Raw genomic sequence first — 25,985 nt, forward strand, 5'->3', positions numbered from 1 at the left:
CATTCCCTTCCCCCTGCCAACAAGTAAGGTCACAGTCACAAGTTTTGGAAATTAGAGCATGGACAGCTACTTTCCAGAACTGCCAGAAACCCACTGCACATGACAGCTTTAAAATAGCAATGGTAATTTCCACTAAGCAGATTTCTTAAACCTGTTCTTTAAATACGTAGTACACAGCTGTTTCTTTTCCCTTTAAAGAACCTCCAATTAACATTATACCTTTAAAAAATGCAGTCTCTTGTACCATGGGTAGGGTCCATAAATAAACGTGTTCATTCACTCTAATACAACTGAATTTCTCACTGGTTAAGGTAACAGTGACTGTATTGATTTTTTAACATTTAGTATCTAGATGCTGCTGAGCAGAAAATAAACCCCATATCTCCTGTCTTTTGCCATCTGCTAACAAGACCCTCCACAGCCTTACAAGTGTCTGTGGTCGGTCTATCTATCTATCTATCTATCTATCTATCTATCTATCTATCTATCTATCTATCTATCTATCTATCGGCATATCTATTGATCTATCGATTGATCTATCTATCTACGACGAGAAAGCTTTCATGAATTCATTCCTTGTATTTTCAAGTATCAACTGACCTCTTCTTATCTTGTGCCCTGCATTATTCTAGGTGTTGGATATAAAGCCAGGGATGACTTTATGGTGCATGACCTGGGTAGGTATATAGGCCCCATACTAAGATATCCCTACCTGATTTCTTGTTCTGTGGTTACTGTGTTAAAGTTACTTTTTGTAAAATTTATATTTGGGGTCGGAGGCATGGTTCTGTTTGGTAGAGTGTCGGCCAAAGAGCAAAAGCTTCAGGTACCAAGTTTGAGTCCAGGTCTCAGACAAAAATAAAAAGCTATTTATACTTTAGTGTTCTAAAGCACCCCAAAATGATACAGCCCATCCTGAATAGAATAGTAAACAATAGAAGAAAGGTTTTTATGGTCAAGGACTTGTCAGTGTCCTTGATGGTAGCCAGCCTGCACTGGTCTTTCCAGTAAAAATACACAATGCTGAGTCCTATGTGACAAATCTAAGGTTATGCTAGTAGAAAATTGGATATCAGATTTGATATATTCTAATGGTATCATGGACTGACTCATGGTTTCCCATTTTCTTTTTTATTAAAGCTTTCTCTTTATTTTTATGTCAAGCTTTAGTTCTGAATTTCTGAATAGCATTTCCTGAAATATACCCAAAGTTTTTTGAGTGGCTATATTTCTTTTTTCTAAGAGGTAGGCTGGCCTTGAACTTTGGAGCCCAAATGATCTTCCCGCCTTTATCTCCCAAGTAACTGGCACAATACACAGAGCCTATTTCTTAGTTGGTTACCTATTTATTTTTTTTGGTCCTGGGGATTAAACTGTGGACTTCATGCTCTGTTGTAGGTAGTCTACAACTTGCGCCATGCCTCCAGACCCTTAATTGACTTTTTTTTTAAATAGGAAAGTTTTGAGTGTTAATGACAATATAACCTCTCTCTGTCTCTGTCTCTGTCTCTGTCTCTCTGTCTCTGTCTCTCTCCTTTTTTCTCTCTAATATAAACAGCAACCTCAGCATTTGGGAAGGGACAAAGGTCTTGGAATCATTGCCAAGAGAGTTAATGTTTGGGTAACAGTATTTTTTTTGTTAGTTGTGGGGCTTGAACTTTGGGTTTGGGCACTTTCCCTCAGCTCTTCAGCTCAAGGCTAGTGCTCTACCACTTGAGCCACAGTGCCACTTCCGGCCTTTTCTATTTATGTGGTGCTGAGGAATCGAACCCAGGGCCTCATGCATGTGAGGCAAGCACTCTACCACTGAGCCACCTTCACAGCCCAACAGTATGTTTTAAATCCATTCTTAGGCATCTCTTTCAGAGGAGAGTAAGTTGTATAATGTTGATACTCCAGGCAAATGGCTATTCATTCAGACTTCTTTGTGAAGAATTTTCTGGTTTTTCATCATGGTGGAATGCCAAATGATATGCATGAGCTCTGGCTCCTAAAATCTACATGCTTTCCCAACTTTTCTATTTCTAATGTAGAACAAGTGCACAAAAATGTTTCTTTCTTTAAAATCCATGTTACTACGGAAAGAAATACACTCAGCACTGAAGTGGTTGGTGTATGTTTAACACAGTTCAGTTGAGGATTTTGACTCCAAAAGTACAAGTTGTTGCTTTTAGTTCAATTTCTAGATTAGTCACACTAAGATATATAGCCACTTTTAATAGCATTGTGCCATTACTAGTGACTTTAATTACTGTTTGGCAATCTTATCTACTCACACCAATATTAATTAACTCCATCTGGGTGGGGGAAGGAGGGAGTTATCCCAAAATAAGTTGATTGAAAAAAGCAAATCATAATCTTTACTGTGGCTTATTTTCTCAGACTCTTTTTCCTGAGGACAGAAGGAGTTGGCCACAATATTAATTCTAAAAGTTAACTCTAAAAATGGAATTAATCAGTCTGTTTTAGTGCTTCCTGTTGTAATCAGCTGACTCCCTAGTAGAAACAATCCTTTTGATCTTTTCAAGATGTTGTAAACTGCCAGGGCTTCCTAACACATCTTCAATTTTTTTTTTTGGACTCAGAACCAATGGTAAAAGCTTTACACAGACTCCATGAAGCAAAGCAGCTGGAATGCCACGATTTAAGAGGAAGGGAAGCATCACGCATTGAATTAGGTGCCATTACCCTCACTCCCATGAATCTGTCTTTCAGCACAATCCACGACAGCAAGAAGACAAAGGCTTTGTTACAACAGAAAAGAGCCGAGACATCTGTGGCTGTCAGCTTCTTTAAAGCCAGTAGGTACAGGTAATTTGTCAAAGTCCATAGGATAGAAAAGGGAGCAGTTCTTTTAAGAAAGAGTTTCAATGTCAGACCATCTTCACCAAAAATCCGACTGCATTCCCTAGGAAAGAAAAAGAGGTTAATATGCCTAATGTTCTAATGGTGACCCCAAACTCTCAAGTCCATCATCTATCTGAAGAAGACACTAAGCATAGTTCTGGTCCCTTACAGGCTTCAGGGGGTACACAGGGTCCCTTAGGAAAGAACCCACAACTCTTTGGCTCTGGCTAAGCCCTCTCTCACCCAAATAATTTCTTCCATAGCAGCCATTCTACAGAGTCTGAACTATCAGGGAAGACTGGAGAAATAGAGAAATAGGAGTCACTAAAGCCACTAGCTATTGAGGGAAGCTTAAGATTCCCAATGGGGGACAGGAATAATGGGGGACATGGTCAAGATGGCTGTAACATGTGACAACTCCCAGAATTCCATGGAACCCTCAAAAGTTTGTGAAGCCACACATATCTTGGAACTTTGTTCTTCTTGAGACACTATGAATCTATCTAATATCTCTGTTCAGTTGACTGATTTCTTTTTCTGCCATTATTATTATTATTGATATTATTATTTGTGTGCTAGTTCTGGGGCTTGAACTCAGGGCCTACTCACTGTCCCTGAGCTTCTTTTGTTTAAGGCTCATACTCTACCATTTAAGCCACAGTTCCACTTCCAGCTTTTTGGTAGCTTATTGGAAATAAGAATCGCATGGGCTGGCTTCAAACCACACTCCTCAGCCTCCTGAGTAGCTAGAATTATAGGCATGAGCCACAGGCTCCCAGCAGTGCCAACATTTTTTAAGGTAGAAAATTTGATAACTCTGTGATAACCCTGAAAATAGCAAACCAAGACTTGAAAAACTAGGTATATAACTCAAGTTGTACTTACTTATAGGCTTCAAGCATTTTGGATGAATCATTTGAATTCAGGGTGTGAAAATAATCACTTCAATTAAATCTCTGATTTGTCTAACATCTGATTAAATTGGCTACCTAGCCCAAGGGATCATTTTAATCAAAATGTTCCAGCTACTAATACATACAAGTAATAAGAGAATCGACACAATGACAGTGTCTATGTGACTATGAAGTGAAAACACTTACACTGGGAGAAACTTAGCTCTGTCTTCTTCACTCAGCTGATCACAAACATTCTAGCATTTTCTGCGCAGCTAACACTTCCTAGCATTGTATTTTCAAGAGCAGTGTAGCTATCTTCACCAAAGTAGCAAGTTACTAATATTTGAGCAGGTGTAAAATGAAATGTATGAACATGGCTCTAGATAGATACCAGCATTAGTTCTTCATTCAGCTTTTACTGAAGAGATAACATTGTGCCCCAAAGCACTGAAAAAAAAAAAAACCAAAGTATTTGCCTCATACATAGAAGATGCGTATCATGTGTGAAGACACGTGGCGTGAGGAACTGAAACACTCAAAGAATAGAGAACATAGTCTTAAATGTCAAGGGTCATAATAAAGGCTACTTCTAAGCAGCTGAGAATGCTGGGAGCCGTGGGTCAGTGGTTTTTAAGAAGGTTTAAAAAAAGAAATGCACGTTGCACAATAGACCCTGTGCTGTACTTTTCCTTTTATGTGGGGTACAAACAAAAAAGGGAGAATTATCATTAAATGAAAAGGAGATTTCCCAAAGGCAAATTGTACCTTGAGAGAAACACATATCAGACAGAGACTTCAATGAAGGGAACAAATATCCTAAAGGCAAAGCCTTCTGTAAAGTATACAGAAATTCCATGTGTGTGCACACTCAGGAACATGAATGGCGCCTCAAAAGCACTCTAGCCATTGGGATCTTTTGAGGCAGCCTGGCAGATAGAACAAGTGGCAGTGCTCCTGGAACATCCCGGGCACGCGATTTCTCTTCTGCACTTAAAAGGGGACCAGCTCCATGAGAAAGTTTCCCTCGAGAGCTGGGGTTGAGAGACAAAGGTTTATACTGTCACACAGAACCATCAGACGCTTTTGTAAATACACATTTATCAAGCTACAACAAGACTCACTTCTGATTTGAAGTAGATTTTCTTTCTCCTTGCCAGTCCTATCCAGTGATAATTCTCCTTACTTAGTTGAACTATCAGGCTGGGCTGAATGCTAAGCCTTGGGATGCAGACACAGGAATACTCCATTCTTCCACAGAAGAGCAGGTGATGCCCCACAGAGACAGTTCTCACCTGCTTGGTCCTGTCCCCAACGTGTCCACTTCTTGACAATTCCCTTTCCTGTTCCCATCTCCTCTCACTGCCAACCTCGCCATGTATCATTACTGTTGTAACGAGGTTAAATACTCTGAGAAACACTATTCAAGCATTGGACCCCTTGTGTAAAACTTTATACTTCATAAGCATTAGCCACTAAGGAAGGTGAACACACAAAAAAGGAATTTTTACAGAGGAGCAATTAATAGTAAGTCTCACTTTAGGGTGAAAAGACCAGAATTTCTGGACAAGAGGCACTGACCAGTAAAAAACAACTGAAATGAAGCTCAGAAGCCAGGGGGTGTTAGTAATTTAATTATGTCCAACAATGTAACTACTAGTTATTGAACCATTTCTGTATGCCAAACAGCATCACAGGTATCAGACAAAGGATAGCATATTTCTGATTCAAATTCATTCTTTTCTGAAGAAAGCACACTTGTGAAAACTATGGCACACGTTTTTCTCTTCAAAATTTCTCAAATACACTTGAGGCCTTTGGAATAACGAACTCGACAAAAGCTGCTTCCAATGGACAAGACTTACTGTCTAGATCTGATACTTTACTGAACATTCTTTTGATGTCACGGATAAGTTAAAAAAAAAAACAACCCTGGAAATACTTTCACAGCATTCAGGAGAAAAATAGAAGTTCTGGTGCTATGGGACAAATTCTATCTCCATTGTTATTCACTAGCTCTATGTTTTTCCTCATTCAGACGTGAGAGCTTTGGGAATACCTTCTTGGCAGATGGTGTTAATGAGTCTACAGGGGAAAAAAGCGAGGATCTAAGGATTTTCTGACAATGTTGACGCCTAATATATTCTCACTGGAGAACAATTCCTTTAAAGACAATATTCTCTGTTTGAGAGGAAAAGCTCTTTGATTTGATTTCAGAAATGTCCAACTTCAGTGCTACCTACACCGACAGGAGGGATTTTTTTTGGTCAAATCACAGATTTTGCCAAGTTTAGCATCAGCCCAACATGGGAGATATGAGGAAGAGGAAGTTTATTCTCTCAACCACATTTCTAGCAGGAGCAGCCTGTAGTTACTATGCTACCCTAGCTAAAACTGGTATGGCTTGCTCTAAAATGTTCTTGAGCTTTTGCCTTTCAAGAAACTTTCTGTTCCCCCCCCCCACCCCCCCCCCCCCCGCTCCTTTTAAAGTCAACCTGTGTTTATACTACAAGAACAGAAATACACAAGCCGAGCAGTGCAAATCTATTTATATGACACAGCTATTTTCAAATGGCAACAATTTTAGTCCAGTAATCACCTTGCCCTGCTATTTCATGTTAAATATTGTCACTTAAAATGATATGCCCTAAGGTCTCGTCTATTTTGATGGGAAACAAATGTGGGATACCTTTAGACATCACAACAGATAGGGGGCTCTTTTCTTTTTTCCTAAGCATATATTTTTTTTCTTGGGTTTCTTTTTGTTTCTTTTGTAATAATTGAGTTTGCATGGACTTTTTTATTTTATTTTTTATGTCGGTGGAGGGGCTTGAACTCTGGACCTGGGCGCTGCCCCTCAGCTCTTCAGCTCAAGGCTAGCACTCTACCACTTGAGCCACTGCGCCACTTCTGGTTTTCTGAGTGGTTTATTGGAGATAAGAGTCTCATGGATGTTCCTGCCCAGGCTGGCTTTGAACCTCGGTCCTCAAATCTCAGCCTCCTGAGTAGCTTGGATTACAGGTATGAGCCACTAGTGCCTGGCTGGAAAATGGTTTTTAAAAAATCCGTTTTTACACACAGATAATCAACTCACACCATGACTTTATTATTCTCAAGTCCTTCTAAGTTGGAGACAGGAAACAAAGTTAAAGATAAATTCATTACAGAAAAGCTGGGCGCCGGTGGCTCACGCTTGTAATCCTAACTTCTCAGGAGGCTGAGATCTGAGAATCGCAGTTCAAAACCAACCCAGGCAGGGCAGTTCGTGAGACTTTTGTCTCCAATTAACCACCAGAAAACTGAAAGTGGCACTGTGGCTCAAGTAGTAGAGTGCTAGCTTTGAGCTGAAGAGCTTAGGGACAACGCCCAAGCCCAGAGTTCCAGCCCCACGATCAACAACAACCAAAAAAAAATTCACTACAGTTTGTTAACATGTAAAGAGTACTCTAAGGTACCAATTATAAGGAGCATTGTTGTTATTGTCGGGTATGTGGAAGAGAAAGAAAGGTTACTGGGTTCCTGCAATACAAATTGACTTCATTCTGCTGCAAACCACTCCCTGATTTCTCTCAACAATGAGGGGTAGTTCTTCTGGATATATTATTCCTTAGCTCAGAGATTTTTCCTTTTTGAGAAACTGTTTACTGGCAAAGGAACTTTCACCCAAATGCTGCCTTTGCCTTCTTTGAGTCCTGTGTAAAGATATAGAATGCTAGTTTTTTCAGCTTCCTGACTTCTCCCAGAATCGGGGCCTGTGGAAACCAGGCTTAGCACAAGGAACCACTAGAAACACAAGATTGTCATGAAAGCCCAGCCACTTCTGCTCAGAGCAAACAATAGACAATGCTCTAAACCAGCCAAGAATGGCATCTCTTCAGCTTCCCAGGGCCAAACCTCCTATTGCATGTAACTAGGTCAGTTCCTCTGCTTATACATACTGGTGTCAGAAATACTGAGCAAACCTTTGTGTAACAATCTTACAAATACAGATGTTTTCTGAGTTTGAAACACCTGGATATTTATCCAAAAAAATGACTTTCAGAGAGAAATCGATCTGAAGAGAAATCAGAGTTCTATTATTTATAACTGTTTGACCTTGGACAAGTCATTTAACATTTTTAAACCTATTTCATCTTATAAAATGGGGATAAGAATACCACCTTAAAAAGTGAACATTGCTGAGCACTGGTGCATCACACCTGTAATCACAGCTGCTTGAGAGGTTGAGAGTTAGGATCACAGTTCAAAACCAGCTTGGGCAGGAAAGTTCATGAGACTCTAATCTCCAATTAACTACCAAAGTGCCAGAATTGGAGCTGTGGCTCAAGTGGTAAGAACACTAGCCTTCAACAAAAAAGCACAGGGACAGTGCTCAGGCCCTGAGTTTAAGACCCAGGATAGGTACAAAAAAAGAAAAAAAAAGAAGTGAACATTGTTTCCTACAGTGCTGATGAAATAAAGCAGGATATATAAAAGCACCAGTACAGTGCCTAGCATATTGTAGATTTTTTTTTTAAATTTACATAAGGGATGACTATTTCTTCCTACTCATTACCAACCTTAAATTCTGCTTCTCCACACACCCCAGCTGAACTCAACTTATGTTCCAAAGAGACAAAAAGCATGCATAATTATATAAAACACCAAATAGTTCCTATAGACCATTAAATATGAATCTTACCTGAATTTTTTCATTGGAGATTGCTTTTCTTGAGCAGTGGCCAGATGACCAGAATAATAGACTGGGAAAAACATAATGTTCCAGTTTGTGGAAAACCATGTCATGAAAAATGGACAATAGAAGTTCTTATAAGTAATTTTCACAATCTGAGTGGTTCCCACCCAAGACGAAGATACTGACAAGATGATCAAGAGTCCCCAGACGCCCTTCAGAACCATGGACGTGCAGGACAGGCAGCGAGCCTTGATTCTGTTTTCTTGGCTGCTGTTCTCGGGATGAGTTTGTGTCCCATCATCCCCTGAAGACAGGAAAGGAATACAAATGGGTGGAAATCAGGTCATAAAACAGTGATCAAATGTGTCAGCTCTTCAAAAAAAAAAAAAAAGATGAGGCAGAAAGTGGAGTTAATAGTGTTGGTTACTCAGATCTTCTTCCCTCTGAAATTGGCTCCTCTAAATACAGTTCGGCTCAGTACAGGGGCTTGCACTCAGCCAGGGCACTGTCGCTTAGCCTTTTCATTCAAGGATGGAGCTCTACTATTTGAAACACAGATCCACTTCTGGATTTTGGTAGTTAATTCAAGATAAGAATCTCAGTCTCACAGATGCTCTTGTCAGGCTATCGATTGTGATCCTCAGATCTCATCTTTCTGAGTAGCTAGGATTGTAGGAGTGAGCCAATGATATCCATTCTGCTTCATTCCTTTAAGAGCATTCCCAAGACTGGCTGTGGCCATGTGGTCTACTTTATCCAGTCAAATCTAAGAAGATGTGAGGTATGCCACCTCCCAGCAGAAGCTCTAAGAATCATCATACATTTTACCCTCCAGTTCTCACGCTTTCCCCTCCTCCATCACAAAAATGGAAAATCGCAAATAGTCTTTGAGGGGAAACGAGCAGAGTCTAGCCACAACTGCCCTGTGTCTACTACCATGAAACATGAGTGAGAAACAAATATTTGTTTAATTTCATTGGGCTATTTTTTAAATCTTAGCAAAGATGACTATGAAATTGAAAAACAATGTGTCCCAACACCAAAAGTATGACTGAACCATACTAAGTCATTCCCTGCCTTCTAACAAATTACTGTTTAATATGTTTCTGGAAACACAATAGGCTCCACTTCGTATTTTTATTTAACTAAAAATATTAATAGCATTTTCCCCATTAAACGACTCAAAGCTTTCTAACACTGACAATCATGAAGACCTGATAGAGAAAAAGAACTGGACATAATGAATTCATGTACCCATCAGGAAGTTGAACGGGAGCAGAGGCCAGGCTGACTCCCAAACCTGAGATCCCATACTGTTAGCATCCTGCAGAGGGGAGGCAGATTGTTCTGCAAGATTTCCTTGTATCCCCAGACACCTACCTTTAGTTCAAGAACTTTAATGGGAGTGAAGAAAGGTGTGGTATGGTACACAGGTTGTAAGTAGCAGTGGATGGGCCCTTTAATTTTTACTGCAGAACCTGTGGCTGAATGTGTTTCTATAGCCTGGTGAGTGAGGCATGATTATCCACTTACTTCTGGTCAAAAACCTTTATCCAGCTAAACCTTTACTGAACTAAGGTGTTCTGCTATAATTATAGCATCTGGGAGAGATGCAAGCTTTAAAAATGAAGTCTTCATCTGAGAATATGAAGTATGAACACAGTTATGACTACATGAATTGTAAGTATTATAAACATTACAGAACTCTGAGGGCCTAGAACTCCAGAAGATAAAAAGTGGTATTCTTATTTATTTGTTCAACAAAACATTTTGGAGACTCTCCTAGAAATTAGTTAGCTGGTTGGATCTCTAGGGTTGAAAGATGAAAGACTTGAGTTCATAGACTAAGGGAAAACCAGAAAACACATTCAATACAGGGTGAGAAGGAGCTGTTCTGGCAGATGAGGACCCAACTAATGGGGTGGGAGGAGTGGAAGGATAGGAAATGATCCAGGAGAAACTTCCAGAATTCAGTGGCACTGAGCTGAGTGCGGAAGCATGAATGGGTCAGCTCTCTAAACTGCATGTAGATGATACCTGCTCTTGATAAGAGTTCTGAAACCTCCCTCAATGCCCATGTAAATTACACAGAGATGAGGTTGTAGCAGGGTGGGGGACAAACTAGATGAACAAAGATGTCAAATGAGAGACTACCTACCTTATTCAGTAGGTACTGTCATTACCACTTAACAGATGAAGAAAACAGACTCACGAAGAATTACTCAAAGCCAGGTGCTGATGGCTCATGCCTGTAATTCTAACTACTCAGGAGGCTGAGATCCGATGATTGTGGTTCAAAGCCAGCCCAGGCAGGAAAGTCCATGAGACTCTTAGCTCCAGTTAACCACCAGAAAACCAGAAGTGGCTCTGTGGCTCAAAGTGATAGAGTACCAGCCTTGAGCAAAAGAGCTCAGGGCCAATACCCAGGCCCTAAGTTTAAGGCCCATGACTAATAAAAAAGAAGAAGAAAGAAAAGGAAAGAGAAAGAAAGGAAGGAAGGAAGGAAGAAAGAACAAACGAAAGAAAGAAGGGAAGAAAGAAAGGAAGAAAGAAAGAAAGAAGGAAAGGAAGAAAAAAGAAAGAAAGAAAGAAAAAAAAAATGAATTATCCAAGATTGGAAACCCAAGTCACAATATCTCTAGGATCTGAACTTTTTTTCCGGAACCCTCATTTGTCTAGACTTTCAGATTTCTACTTTTTCATGTGAGCACTGGAAGTTTCAGAAATAGTTTGAAGAAACATTTCTCTTTGCTGTCAGGAATGAAGTTCTGCATGAAGTTTAAGAGAAGTGATAGTCTAGAAAAAGGTGTATTCTTCTATCCTTCAAATCCCATTTTCTTGGAGGATTGTCCCATCAAGGATGAATAATAAGCATCTCTTTGTAGTGAAATGTTCCTTATCATCACCATCTTTAAAGATCGCTTCTGAACTATTGTTCCATCATAAACAGGTTTTTTGGAGACACTAATGGTCATCCAAATCCCTCCGATGGCCAGTTTTTCTTCTGATAGCTAGACTTTGCTGCTGTCCATTCTTTAATTTTTTTATTGTGAAAATACCGTATAGAGGGGTTACAATTACATGGACACATTCTTTAATTTTTACAATGCATAGAAATATTGGATTTCTAGAGCTCTTCTATAGTCCTGATTAGGTTTATAGTTTTATGTACATCATTACAGGCATATACGTGGGATTCCATCTATTACTATGAGCCTTTCTTGAAATGCTATCAATAGAAAGTATTAGGAAATGTGAATTTAGTTCGCTGAGCGGACTAAATGTCCTTGAGTACATAACTAATTTCAGACCCAGCTTCTTTGTCATAAGCTGCATCTCATGAGATTCATTTAGAGGTTAAGTGCCAGAGCATTCATGAAGTCAAGGTGAGCTCTTCTTCAGATTCTTCCCTTTTCTCTCTTCTCTTTGGTCCTTAATTTCCTTCTAATCATCACAGAAAGCAACTTATGTTCTTTAATGGAATGGTCTTTGGAATTTGTGACTTGTGTATGATGGACGGGGCATGTTTTAATAGCCAGTGTATTTAATTAACTAGAACACTGTTTCGCAAACAACTAGGATAATTAGAGTATGGCTGTGATTTATCAAGCCAATTAAATCTTTCTAAAGACTTAAGGAAACATTATTGTCTTAATTTTTTAAAATAATTTTATTCTTTGGGGTTCATACAGTTATTGAGACACAATTTAGAAAATATTCTTTTTCTTTTTTTCTTAAAGGTCTTTTCTCATGTTAAAAAAAATCTGTTCCCAATCTAGTAGGACCCTAGAAGAAGCTTTCATATCTTCTCCACACTACTTTCCTTTTTAAAATTTACCATCCACCCCTAATTGAATTCCCTGAATTGACATTATACTTCATTTTCAAAAAACAAGTTTTCCCAGCCTTCTGGTTTATTGATTTTCTTTAATTACCCATCTGTTTTGGATGATGTGTTTTGCTGTTTTTGCTGTTGTTACTGTTTTTAAAGATGAATGAGATTTTAATATGTGGCCCACCAAGAGGCAGGAACAGATGGAGAAGGAGACCTTGCACATGCAGGGGAGAGGGAAGAGGAAACAATCATACATAGATTCAGGTGGATGTAAAAAGGAGTATTAAGTCAGATTGAAAGACACCCACGCCAGAAGAGAGCTATTAGTGATCATTATAAAGAGGAAAATGTTTATTAACAATTTGTGTGTGTGTGTGTGTGTGTGTGTGTGCCAGTACATGGGCTTGAACTCAGAGGCCTTATACTCTTGCTTGGCTTTCTTGTTCACTGCTAGTACTCTACCACTTGAGCCACACCTCCAGTCCAGCCTTTTGTTGGTTAATTGGAAATAGAGTCTCATAGACTTTTCTGATTAGACTGGTTTTGAACAACAATCCTTCAAGTCTTAACCACCTAAGAAGCTGGGATTACAGGTGCAAACCACTAGAGCCTGGCTTTGTTCTATATTTTTTTTTGGAAGGTGAATGGGTAATTTATGAAGGGAAGAAGTCAGTATGAACTTGAAGCTTGAGAGCATTCTCTGACATAGGAAATGAGATGTCTATCCCCCAAAAGCAATGGCCTTAGGCAGCAATCTAGTGGATCCAGCTTTATTTAGAAATTAAAACTTTTCTGGGAAACTCATGGGCATAATTATTAGATCTATTGAGTAATTCCAGTAGCCCAGGAATTGGTGTGTTGGAGTGGATATGGGGGAGAATGAAGATATTAACTGGTGAGAAAATTTTAATCATAGAGACAGGTAAAGTTTCCTGCCGAAGTGTAAAATTAGGAAAACTGGAAATGAACTAGGAAGTAATAGTCTAAAGAGAACAAGAGGAAGTCTATGATTTTACTGATACTACAACTCTTTTCAGAATAGATACAGAATGTAATTACTGAGTCCAAGGTCTGGTCCACAAAGATGTAAGTTTTGATGCTTTGTAGAAACCAGCTACCTTGAAAATGTAATTAGAAGTCATTGTCTGACCATGTGCTAAATGCTTCACCTACAGGTTTGCTATTCAATTTCTAGCTACCCTATGCAGCCCTAATAGTTTGTACCTATTACATTTCCCTCTTCCTCCTATTGTCTGCATTCTGTGCAATCAAGACAAGCTCTTTCCCAGCTGGTTAGAAGGCTATTGAGATGTATTATTAAAGAAATCATCTACATACCTGTTCTGTTCGGTCTCTCAACTCTGTGTCCACAAACTCCAGAGGCTCCTCGGCTCTGAAGTTCAAGAATAGGAGCAGAAGAATCTTCTGTGACAGAGAGTGGGGATAGTTGTCTACTGATGCCACTGTGTGAACTGGGACAATTGGCTCCAGGTTTACACCGAGGGACTGCGGATCTGGAGGTACCTGGGGAGACATGGCATACACCAGTTTGAGAAGTTTCTAAAGGAAAGAGACTTCAACTTCCCTAGCAGTAAAGTATATGACACCAGTCACAGTCACAAGGCTTTGCTAATTCTATAAAAGGGAAGTATAAAATTCTAAAAAAGGGACTATTCTCATTCTATAAAAGGGACTTCTAGAGAAAATTCTATGTCAGCAAGCCCTAGGTTTCTAAGACTTTTTTTTTTGAAACATCTGTTAACTAGAGATAAGTATTAGAAGACAATGCTTCGATGGATATTGCATTCTGAATTGTAACTGTTAGCACAGCCAAATAATTTAACATCAGGAAGGCCAAATGTGATGCTGTACTTGCTCCCACTATTGCCTTCTTAAAGTTGTCAAATTCCTAAGCAGTAAAACTGTCACTGGAATCTATACTTTTGTGCCAGATTAATCCCTGGATTCTAATCTCATGTCTCCTCAATCACCTGCAGTCCCTAACGTGATACAGATGGAAGGAAACTCAGTCTTAACATCTTCCCTCCAAATCAAGTCACCTCCTATTTTGATTAATACTCCATGAATCCATGATTTGGAATTGACTTCATGGTCCTGTAACTAGTACTGTGCTATAGATGCTGGGCACAGAGGGGCAATCCTAACACTGTATTTCCCTTCTTCTTCAACTATCCCACCCAAAATGATTAATTCAGCAATATTAAGAGACAATGATCAATGCATTACTATTAACTAAACTCCACACTTCATTTTCATTCTGCACATTTTATCATTAACATCTTTTTTTTCCTGCCTCGGTCTCCTAAGTGCTGTGATTACAGACATGCCACAGACATCTAATATATTGACTATTTTGAAGAGTACTATTTAATCATTTTGTAAAATATCCCCTAATTAGGGTCTTACAATTATTTTTCTGATTATTTTAGGGTTAGGGTTTAGGGGAAGAGGAATGACGCATCCTTCTTATGGCCTGATATCAGTTGTTATACACCACCAATCTGACTCATCCCTGATGATGTCCGCTATGGCTACCATTTGGCCAGGGGCTATCCACTATCTTTTTTCCCTTTTCATATTCTGTTACTTGATAGCTAGTCACTAATTCCAGTCCTTAATCTGGGGTAGGGGATGGTGGAGGGAAGTATCTGCATATAGAATCTGAATTTCTTATATAACAAAAATTAGTTTCTTTTTCCTCTTATGTACTTAGCAATTTATTTATATCAGTGTGGACTCATATAGATTTATTTCACACTTTGGGATCGTCATCGGAGTATCCCTGAAGTTAGACCCTTTCAGTTGTCAGAACTAGAATAGATGTGTATATGTCAACTCATCAAAACACATACATCCACAATCATTTATAGCCCTGTCCTACTGTTTTTTTTATTTTTTTCTTTCTAAGAGTTGGGTAAAACATTCTTTTTACACTATGACCTCGAACAAGCATTGTTGCTTCTGACTAGGAGCCACTGGTTAATTAGACAGAGAGCATCAGAAATAGTGATAGACATTCATTCCAGGACAGGAATGTGTCTGTCAGCACTGTTATGTGCATATGTATTTATTCTTTGTGAGCCATGAGTCCTTTGTGCTCACTGACACAGGTGGCAAACAGAGGTATCATTCTCTCTGGGTTATGGAAGTTGCCTTGCTGTGGTGATTCTAAGATGGTAGAAAGGAGTTTAAAAAATGCCAAACGAAAACTAAATCTTAAATTATCAATGGTATCTCTGCTTTAATCTGGTACGTACTAGGTATATAAACTTGAAACATTTGAATTAGCACCTTGAGAAGCAATAGTTTCTAGAAAATAAAGAAGCCTTAAGTTTCTGAGCTGTCAGGAACCAACAATAACCAAGAACCACCAGCAAAAACACGCAGAATAGTGTAGCCTCAGAGAAAAGTGCTAATTCTATGGTTCAGGTCTCTGTTGATGACACAAGTTTGCCTTGCTTTCTTTTCTCTGTTTCCTTTCTTAATCTTGGGGGGAAAGTAGTAGTGTTGTTGTGGGGGGGGGTTGGAGGGAGAGAAAGTGGAGAAAATGAGGGAGGAGGTAACAAGTTTGACAAGAAATGTACTCACTACCTTACTATGTAACTGTAACCTCTCTGTGCACATCACTTTAACAATAAAATTAATGTTTTTAGTAGTGGTACATAAAGAGGAAGGTAGGCATGTTGTATCTTATTATCTCAAGTTAACATTATAAAAATTATCACTTAATATTGGATTAATTTTTTTGCTTGTACAGCTGCTTAAAAGTCAAGAGTAGCAGCTTATACAGATTACAGCACTTAAATTAATGTCATGCTAATATTGTTATGAAAGTATGAGGCTCTTATATTTTTATTCCCAAAATGTTTAGTATAGCTTGTGCAGCTATGTTTCTAATTGAATAGTTCATATTCAATGGCAAGAGGCTAAGGTTCAGTGAACTCTTAATTATTAATGATTTCCGAGAGAGACCAATGCTTAGATACTTTAATAGTCTTTTTAAAAATTTTATTTTTGAAGTATCCCCTATGATTTGTTTTCACACAAGGCATACCTTTTCATCATCTCTTAGGTTAATGTCAGGTTTCCTTTTGTGATTACTCAGCAATTGCAAATAAACAGAAGGATGTCTGAAAATAAGTTGTATCTCAAGGTGAGATGGGGTTGATAGGAAATATTGGTTATGGTTATCTAAAAAGTTGGTAACTTATGTATACCTTGCAAGTGTTGGGTTGTCTTATGGTGCCAGGAGCTGAAGCTAGTGCTTCATACAAGTTAAACACATGATCTACCACTGAGCTACACTCCTAGCTGCAAGTGTTAGATTTGTAAGCCACACTGGTAATTTTTCTTGCTTTCTTGTTTTCACTGAACAAATACGTCCTGGCTTCTGAATCTTCTGTTCTGTATATGGGGTGGACCATTGCCTTTTGCTACCTATGTCTACTAGCTGGTTTGTGGAAGAGACCTAAGAGTAGTTCATAAACTGGAGACATCTTAATCATTGTCCTAAAGGAGACATCTTAATCATTGTCCTAAAAAGGCCAGCTTTGGGCTTCGTGGCCAGACCTAGAGGCATAGTCAGGGTTTGGGTCATGAAGCAGTCATCTCCAATCCTGGAAATGAAGACACTGCCCCATTCTGCAGGGTATCATACCACTCAATATAAAACCAGTCATAACGAAAACAAACATTCAGAATGTTGTTCAGGATAGAGACAAGGACTATAAATCTTTCATATCTCTTTTCTATGCCACAGCACATCTCTGTGTAGAAGCAGGGATTGCAAACTCAGTTAGCATACAGTGCTCAGACTTCAATGGGTATGAAAAATAAATTGTATTAGGAGTGATAGGCTGAAAGTCATTCATCAAGCAAGGAGGTCCTCCCATCCCTCTTAGAGACATCTACTCACCTCTATGATGGGTCATTATTCATATTTGTCCAGGCAGAGAATAAGATTTCTTCTGCACTGGTTGGGCTCTATATTATCCCAAATTCTATTTGGCCCTGCAAATAACTATTAATCATCTATTACTTGGTAGACATTATGTTAAAAGCAGAATCAGGCAAACCAAGAATACATAGTTGATGTGGAAATGGAGCTTCAAGTCAGTATTGGAGTCAGACATGCAACCAGTTAATCATAATTTTAAGTAAACTTAGGACAAAGAAGAAGGAACTGATTTCCTCCAAAGCTTGGAGCAGGGAAGAGTCTATAGGAGGTTACATCAAAGGTGGCCTCAAATGGTGAACAACATTACACTAGACAGAGTTTTTGACTAAGAAACAGGCTTCCTGGCAGAGACAACTATAGCAATAAATACTCAAATATGTAAAGTTTATACCACAAGGTTTAATAGCAAGACAGAATCAATTCTAAGATGCTTAACTCTGAATACAAAAGAGCATGCAAATACCATTCTCCTATTATTACTTTTTACTTGAAATGGGATTGCCAACTAATTGAGATCCAAATAGCCCATAAGAATCATAGTGCTGAAGAACCAGGTAAGATTCTAGGTAAGGATCTGGGTCAAGCCATGTCCAACAGTAAATACTGAGCCAGAAGATGATTATATAATCCTTTTCCTCCTGCTTTCTCTTCTGCTAGAGCCATTTTGGAGGAGTGTTTGCATTAAATGACTCAGAGGAACTACTCAGTAAGTACAGAGGATCATAACTAATAATGAGGAGGTAAACAAAAGTGACTACTAGCGTACTTCACTAATTAGAACATGAACTTCGTAAATTAGAAAGATAATCTTAATATACTTATGGGGGAAATTGGAGTTTTGAATAGTTTAGCAACCAAAGGATAACATAACTAAGGTGTCCGTAAACCTCAGAAATGGCTGTAACCAGAGGTGTGGCACAGCCAGACCAGCGCATAGCTCTTCCTTCCTGCTGGGTCCAGCCTCTTTTTCCTTTCTCCTGACTGTTGCTGTTTGTCTTTCCCTGCAGAAAACTTGGGGCTTCCAAGTTTTCATTTTCACAGCTTTAGGCTTTGGAGAGGAAATTATTTATCCAGAATAGAAAACCCCATGGAAAGGAATTATATATTGCATCAACTCCTTGTCCAAATTCTATAACTATGGCTGGAAACATTTATCTCCCAAGAAAGCTGGAACAAATTGGGCAGATGGTACCTGGGGTATTTACTCTAGGATTTCAAAACAAAAGGAAAAAGAAGCACAGTCATCCAGCAATCTCTCTCTCTCTCTCTCTCTCTCTCTCATACACACACACACACACACACACACACACACACACACCACACACACACAACACACACACACATACACACTGAGTATAAAGTACGGAGTTAACAAGTTGAAAAGCCAAGCTGAAAAAAATTCTCCAAGTATTCGAAAAACACTGGGAATGGAAATCAAAGTGTCTTGTAATTTTTGTGCTAACAGGAGCAAGATGACTTGGAAGATGACAGCAAATTCATAGATGTCATTTAAACAAGGGCCCTACCATCAACTTTTAGCTCCTATGGATACCAAATGTCGATGCACAATACTAAAAACTAAACTGGGGACTTTATCCCAACTTTCCTGAAGTAATGAGGCAAACATCATGCCCTAATATAAAGGCAGAGATATAGAGACATAGAAAGCAAAGAACACAATCCAAGGGATGAGTATGTGTGCGTTGGGGTGTTGGTGGGAAGGAGACGTTGCTCTCTGACATTCTAAACCACCTCACGTTTTTTCTTCGCAAGCTATGTCACCTTAGGTAAATCATTTGATGTCTCTCTATCCATACTCTTTCTGCTCCAAAGTTAAGTGATTGAACAAAGTGATTTCCTCAATTATTACAGTTTTCTTTGATTTGAAGATTTTTCTAAAAAACACCTATGAATTTTGTCTAACCATAAAGCAATCTATTTTCAACTAAACTGCACAGTTTTTTTTATTAGGGGGTTCCAGAAGGGAGAGGTAGAAAATTGAAATTCTGATAATTTACAAAAAAAGTGGTCAAGAAATAGGGCCATTGAGTAGATGTTTCTCTAAACTGTCCACCACAGCATCTCCTGGGAAATGGTTAGATGTGCAAATACTCACTATTGAGTTCAGACCTATTGAGTCAGAAAATCTGCAATAGGATGTGGCATGGTTTAAGGAACCCCCAGGAGGACTCCTGTGCAAATTAAAATCTGAGAAATACTCTGTTTGAGAGATCACTGGGGGAAGGGAAGTAGTCAAGTTTAAAATAAGTTCTTACCATGCCTATACCTCAAAGCGCAAGGCATGGAGAGGAGGAGACTCTGAACTCAGAAAGTACAGAGGATTGCCTTGCTTGGACTCTGACTTTTAATTATAGCAGGATAAGTGGAAAGAAGGCATCCAATGTGCCAGGTATCTGTAATATTATGATCCCCAAACCACACATTATAGATTAATTAGTCTCCTAAGCTTCTGTTAACATGAAGCTCTTTCCATGGATGATTCTTTAAACCAAACTCTATTATTTTTACTGTTATTATAAAGTTGATGTACAGAGTGGGTGCAGTTACATAAGTCAGGTAAAGAACACATTTCTCTTTGGAAAATGTCACCCCTTCCCTCACTCTCTCCCAGTCTTTCCCTTCCATCCCAAACATAAATTGTACAGTTCATTTTCAACGTAGTGTGTAGTGAGTACCATTGCTGCATTTGTTCATTCTTTCTCCCTCCCAATACCTATGTGTTTTGAATTAAGTTTTAATAGCTATAATGTTTCAGATACCAAATTTTCCCACCTAGTTGAAATACTAGCTTAATGATTATATTGTGATACTAATAAAATTCTGTTTAGAGTATGTTTAAAACTCATACTTTATAAAATTAGCTTTGACTATTTTAAAATAATTTTTGATGTTTCTTTTTCTCTGACAAAGCCTTGAACTATTTCATGAAGGTGTTACAATCACTGAAGAAACACTGAAAAAAAAAATAGATCTCTGGATTTTTGGCTTGGTGATGGTTGACAGTCCTCCTTATCTAGTATTTTGTCTTGCAAAAATGAGGTATTACTTCAGCAAGAGATTAGGTGAAAAGTTATGTTTCCACTTTATAAAAATCATATGCTACTGAATTGCTGTGGCAGCAAAAATTCCCTTAGATATGATTATTACCCCCATACTGGCTAGACTTTCACAGAAGTTTACAAGGGGTTTGCCTAAAGGTTACCTCAATCTTCATATAGCAACCTTCTGAATTACAGGCATGAGATGCCAGTGACTAGCTTTAGTTTGGGTCTTGAATCTCTTTCAAAGACCCTTATGTTAAAGGTTTCGTGCCAAGGGTGGTATTACTGGGAAGTAATGGAATCTTAAGAAGATTCTAATGGCAGGTTTTTAGGTCATTGGGAACATTTCTGTGAGGGGAATCATGGGATGCTGAGCCCTTCTTTTCTCTTTTCTGCTTCTGGGCTCATGATGTGAATATTGTCTTGTGTTTTGTTTTCCTTTTTCTTTCTTAAATTTTCTCCATCATGTGCTCCCACTATGGTATGTTGCCTGACTACAAGCCCAAAGCAAGGAAGCACCTTCAAAACAGAGCCAATGAGAAAAACCAATCCCCCCCCTCATCTCTTCATTCATCTACAAAGAACAGGTCTTCCTTGATGTTTCTGAAAGTCATTCTAAGTTGATTATCCTAAGGTAGTATTTTACTAATAAATAATATATAACAATAGTATTATTATGTTATAATAATATATAACAAACAATAAAGGAAAGGAAAGTTCCTTTCTCACCTATCTGTTATCTTTTCTCTTCAATGTCTTGACTTACTTGTTTTCTTTGAATTGCAGCCATCTCCATGGGTAACATCTCTGTCCTCAGAAAGGAACTTCTTGAGAACATTCAGGAATATTTTCTGGATTTACTTCCTTCTTCCTTATAAGAACTCAATGATAGGTATTTTTATGGGTATAGCTGGACTTTTAACTGATGAACACCTGGGGATAAATTTTCCCCTGGAAAGAGAACTGGCTGATTTCCAAGGGAAGAAGGAGGAGCAGAATCTCTCACTACACCAACCTCAATTTTCCCTATCCACACCAGTCACTGTGATGCCAAAAGCAAATGGAGATCCGTTTAGAGTCAATTTAAAACTCATACTTTATACCTTTGACTATTTTTTTTTTTTTTTTTTGGTTCGGTTGTGGGGCCTGAACTCTGGGCCTGAGCACTGTCCCTCAGCTCTTCAGCTCAAGGCTAGTGCCCTACTACTTGAGCCACAGCGCCACTTCTGGCTTTTTTCTTTTTGCTTATGTGGTGCTGAGGAATCGAACCCAGGGCCTCAGGCATGCAAGGCAAGCGCTCTACCACTGAGCCAACTTCCCAGCCCACCTTTGACTATTTTCAAATAATTTTTTGATGTTACTTTTTCTTTGACAGAGCCTTGAACTATTTCATGAAATGTTACACATATCGATGTAATACACACACACACACACACACACATATATATATAAAATCCTTAGTTGTACAAGGGAGTTGCCATCCAACAGAGCAGTTGATGAATTTAATATGCCTTGATCAATGTCACCTCTTTCAACATCCTCACCCATCCATCCCTCTCAATCCATTCCTTGTCTCACTTCTTAATTTTGTAGGATCTGCATTAAATTTTTTACTCCTCCCCGACACCAGTTCATCTCTTCATTCATCTACAAAGACAAAGTTCTTTCTTGATGCTTCTGAAATAGTCACTCTAAGTCTGGAAAACCAAAAGAAAGTTAGAACTAGCTTTTGCACATTTTCCAAAGAGATTAGCCCATTAATTGAAGCAATATAGATAAGGCCATGCCGTATGAAGAAAATAAAATTGAAAGTGTGTCCTTGTCTACCATAAGTTTATAGTTTAGCTACTCTGAGAGTATTAAATGAAGTTCTAGATAATGTACCATTGAATACATACCTATTTCTTTCTTTTTTTTTTTTTTAGGTCCGGTCGTGAGGCCTGAACTCTAGGTCTGGGCACTGTCCCTCAGCTCTTCAGTTCAAGGCTAGCGCTCTACAATTTGAGCCACAGCGCCACTTCCGGCTTTTTTCTTTTTGCTTATGTGGTGCTGAGGAATCGAACCCAGGGCCTCAGGCATGCAAGGCAAACGCTCTACCACTGAGCCACCTTCCCAGCCCCATACCTATTTCTTTTAGGTAGTAAATTTACTACCACACAACTACTTTGCTTTCTATAATGCCATATGTATTACTTCTAAAACACATACAAGTAACAACGGCATTTTAAAGATATTTTAGAAACAATTGGAGTACTTATGCTGGAAATAATGACATCTTATTCAAATAATTAACTGATTCTAATTTGCTTCCTTATTTGGGGTTTTCATATGCTGATCTTGCTCCCTTCAATAACCCTGTTCACCTTTCATTCTGCTTCCACATTGACTTTCTTCTATTCAGACCTCTGTGTCCTGTCCTTAAAGTTTAAATTTCGGTTAATGGTGCAGGTTCTTTACTCTCTAGCAGTGAGTATACAGAGTTCAAAACTACTTAGACATCTTATAGCATCATTGCCATCATCCTGCCATGTCAGTACTACCCCAACAACTTTGGTACATATTCTTTACTGATATGGAAACCCTCTAGCCCCAGATTCCTCCCTAGTAGGCTTTTGGGAACACATACCCCTGCAAGTGACCCCACTGAGTTTCTTAATTGGTCGATTTGACAAAAGCATTTATAACACAGCCTCATAATTAAATATTGGTTCAAAACCTCATTCAACATAAACCAAAAGACTTGTAGCTATTGGCCTAGTTTTGTGATGTCATCAATTAATTTTATCCATGCCTACTGTGTTCCTAACTGTGCCTTAGCCCTTATCTAAGTACAGAAAAAAGCAAGAAGGCAGAGTACTTGCCCTCATTTTCTTATGGTCCAGGAGGGGAAAAGCCAATTACACAAGCAATTTCTTTAAAGAGCACTAACCGCCAAGTGGGTGGACAAGCCCGCCTCTGGGAGTCAGTTCACTATATAGTCCCTTGACAGTGCTAATGGTCCACAAATATGTTCTCCTTGGGGAAATGGGCTCTTAAACACAAGCCTGTGGATCAGTTCACAAAATATTCATTCATTGTTCACGAACAGAAAACATAAACAAATGGGCAGACACACATGTCAGGGTCCAGCAAATGCTGTGAGTACACACATTTACCACTCAAGGGAAGAGTACAAGTCAGGAGCTGGCAGAGACAGCTGCTTTGGCAGCACTGCTATCTTTTAAGCCACAATCTAAATAAAACTATTTGCAAGTTTCTGCCTCCAGACATAAAAGGGAAAGCTCAACAACCAGTATCAGGTCATTTTCACAACCGTCACAGGTATCTATCTCTACTAGGTGGGTGAGGAGAAATAGCCCTTGAACCTAAATCTGCAATGAAAAGTCCTAAATCCACACTCCTATCAGCCTCTTTCCCATTTACTTAAGTCTCCTTCTCCCCTTCCAGTTCAATGGCTACAATAAATTATCTGGGGCCTACAGGTATTCACTGTCATTTGAATGAACTTCAATGGGGAAATGAAATGACCAGATTTGGGTTTGGGGGAGATTGTTCTTCAATATGAATGAATGACTTCTTTTTTTTTTTTTTTGGATCCGGTCATGGGGCCTGAACTCTGGGCCTGGACGCTGTCCCTCAGCTCTTCAGCTCAAGGCTAGCACTCTACCACTTTAGCCACAGCGCCACTTCCAGCTTTTTTCTTTTTGCTTATGTGGTGCTGAGGAATCGAACCCAGGGCCTCATGCATGCAAGGCAAGCACTCTACCACTGAGCCACCTTCCTAGCCCCAATGAATGACTTCTTAACAGACCATGGACATGGTCTGGTCAGAGATTGTTAATGATTGTGAAGAGGCAGGCAAGGAGAGGTGAATTTGAAAAGAAATACAGAGATAGAATGGCTATACCTTGGCACATGATGGAAGTAGGTGTAGAAATAAAAATCAAGAAAGATCAAGAATAAGGAAGTTTCTATCCAGGACAACTAAATTGACAAAACACCATTCAAAGAGCTAAGAAGACTAGGTTGGGGAAGGGTGATAAATATAGTCTAAGACATGCTGAGTTTAAGTGCATGAACTCATCCAAGGAAAGATGGCCAGTGAGCAGACACACAAGACTAGTGCTCAGAAGACAGGTATGGGCTGGAGACAACAAGTTGATAGTCATCAGTAGATGGAAGATCCACTGAAGCCATGAGAGGACTATAGAATTTATACACATATTGAAATCTGCATATCAAACAATTTATTTGGAGATAGCACCTTTTTTTGAGGCCATCAAATAAAACTGAGGTCATTAGGGTGGGCCTAACCCATATGACTAGTGTCTTCAAAAATGAAAGAAATGGAAACAGAAACACACAGCCCTCAGAAGAAACATTTGACATCTTGATCTCAAATCTTTAGCATTCAGGACTATGACACAATCAATTTTGGCTCTTCAAGGCACTGAGTTGGTGATACTTTGTTTTGGAAGGCCTAGAAATTTAATACAGAAGAGATGAAATCACCCTGAAGGAAAATGCTGAGAATCGCAGATAATTAGGGCTCAGACCAAAGAAAGGAATAAGTAAAAGGATACACACCTATAGAAAAAAGTAAAGGGATACACACCTATAGAAAAGCAGCCCCCCCCCCCCAAAAAAGGGAGGGAAATGCAAAAGATTCTGTAACAAGATGGAAGCTACGGGAAGACACTGGAAGGAGGTGGCCATGATGCCAAACATGACTTTAGTGACATTCGATGGTCATTGTTGACTTTGGGAAGGGAACTCTTGGTGAAGAACGGCAAGAGCCAAGTTGGCATTACTGAGCCAGGCAAGGGACATGAGAAAACATGTGTGGGAAGTGTAGACAGAAGACATATTTGATGAGAAAGGAACTACTTTTCTATCTAGTGCAGAGATTTTGAAAACATAAGAAATAGTGTTAATTTAAGTAGATAAGCTATCACAAATCTGTTGTGTGGGAAATGGGGATGGGCACATAGCGTGGCACATAAGTAGGGTGGATGGGTGGTGGGTAGATGGAAGGGTGGATGGATGATAGAAGAATGGAGAGATGGATGAAAGGATAGCATAGCTAGGCAATTCAGGTAGTTTGGTTGGAAGAGAGACAATTCTTTACCCACACTACAAAGGATTCATAACAACCAGGCATGCCTTGGTGATTTAGTCGAGGTAATATTAAACTTCCTTTAAGCTGCTTGAAATCTTCCTACCCAGAATGCAGGAAACTGATTTGGCATGTTTATTGCCTCCCCTGCTCTCATATTCAATCAAAATTCCCATCATAAGAATCATTTCTTGGCTCAAGATAAGGACAAAATGATAGTACAGTATTTGATCTGTTCCTTTGGTAAGCAAATAGGAGTAAATTATTTCCTCGGAGAACCGTATTCACCCATGCGAGGCAAATTACAGCAGCTATACAAGTGTTAGGAAGCTTAATGTGCTGTTACTGGCAGTGGAGGATAATATAAAGTTTTTCTTTATAGATGGAGCTTTTTCATTTTGTTATGCATGTTCCTCTCTCGAAATCCGAAATATATCTGCTGGATTGAATGATAATTCAGGAAGATGACAAAAATTCACCTGCATTGGCCCTGGAATACAGTAGAAGATGCTGTGCTATGGCCATTGAAACTTTCCTTGAATCTGTCTCCCTTTGCCATTCTTAGACCTCTGTTTCCCC

General features: G+C 39.0%; 1 protein-coding gene across 1 annotated transcript in view; it reads right to left on the reverse strand.

Annotated features, from left to right (window-relative positions):
- Window positions 1-25,985, reverse strand: part of Slc35f4 (solute carrier family 35 member F4) — a 206,179-nt gene that overhangs the window by 15,825 nt on the left and 164,369 nt on the right. The window contains exons 2-4 of the mRNA XM_042682554.1: window positions 13,589-13,774; window positions 8,422-8,719; window positions 2,689-2,908 (exon numbers count right to left, since the gene is read on the reverse strand). Coding sequence (XP_042538488.1) covers window positions 2,689-2,908; window positions 8,422-8,719; window positions 13,589-13,774 — 704 coding nt within the window. The remainder of the gene's footprint in view (window positions 1-2,688; window positions 2,909-8,421; window positions 8,720-13,588; window positions 13,775-25,985) is intronic.

This window comes from Dipodomys spectabilis, unplaced genomic scaffold, assembly GCF_019054845.1.
Source record: "Dipodomys spectabilis isolate Male_0828 unplaced genomic scaffold, ASM1905484v1 ptg000073l, whole genome shotgun sequence".
NCBI classification, from domain to species: domain Eukaryota; kingdom Metazoa; phylum Chordata; class Mammalia; order Rodentia; family Heteromyidae; genus Dipodomys; species Dipodomys spectabilis.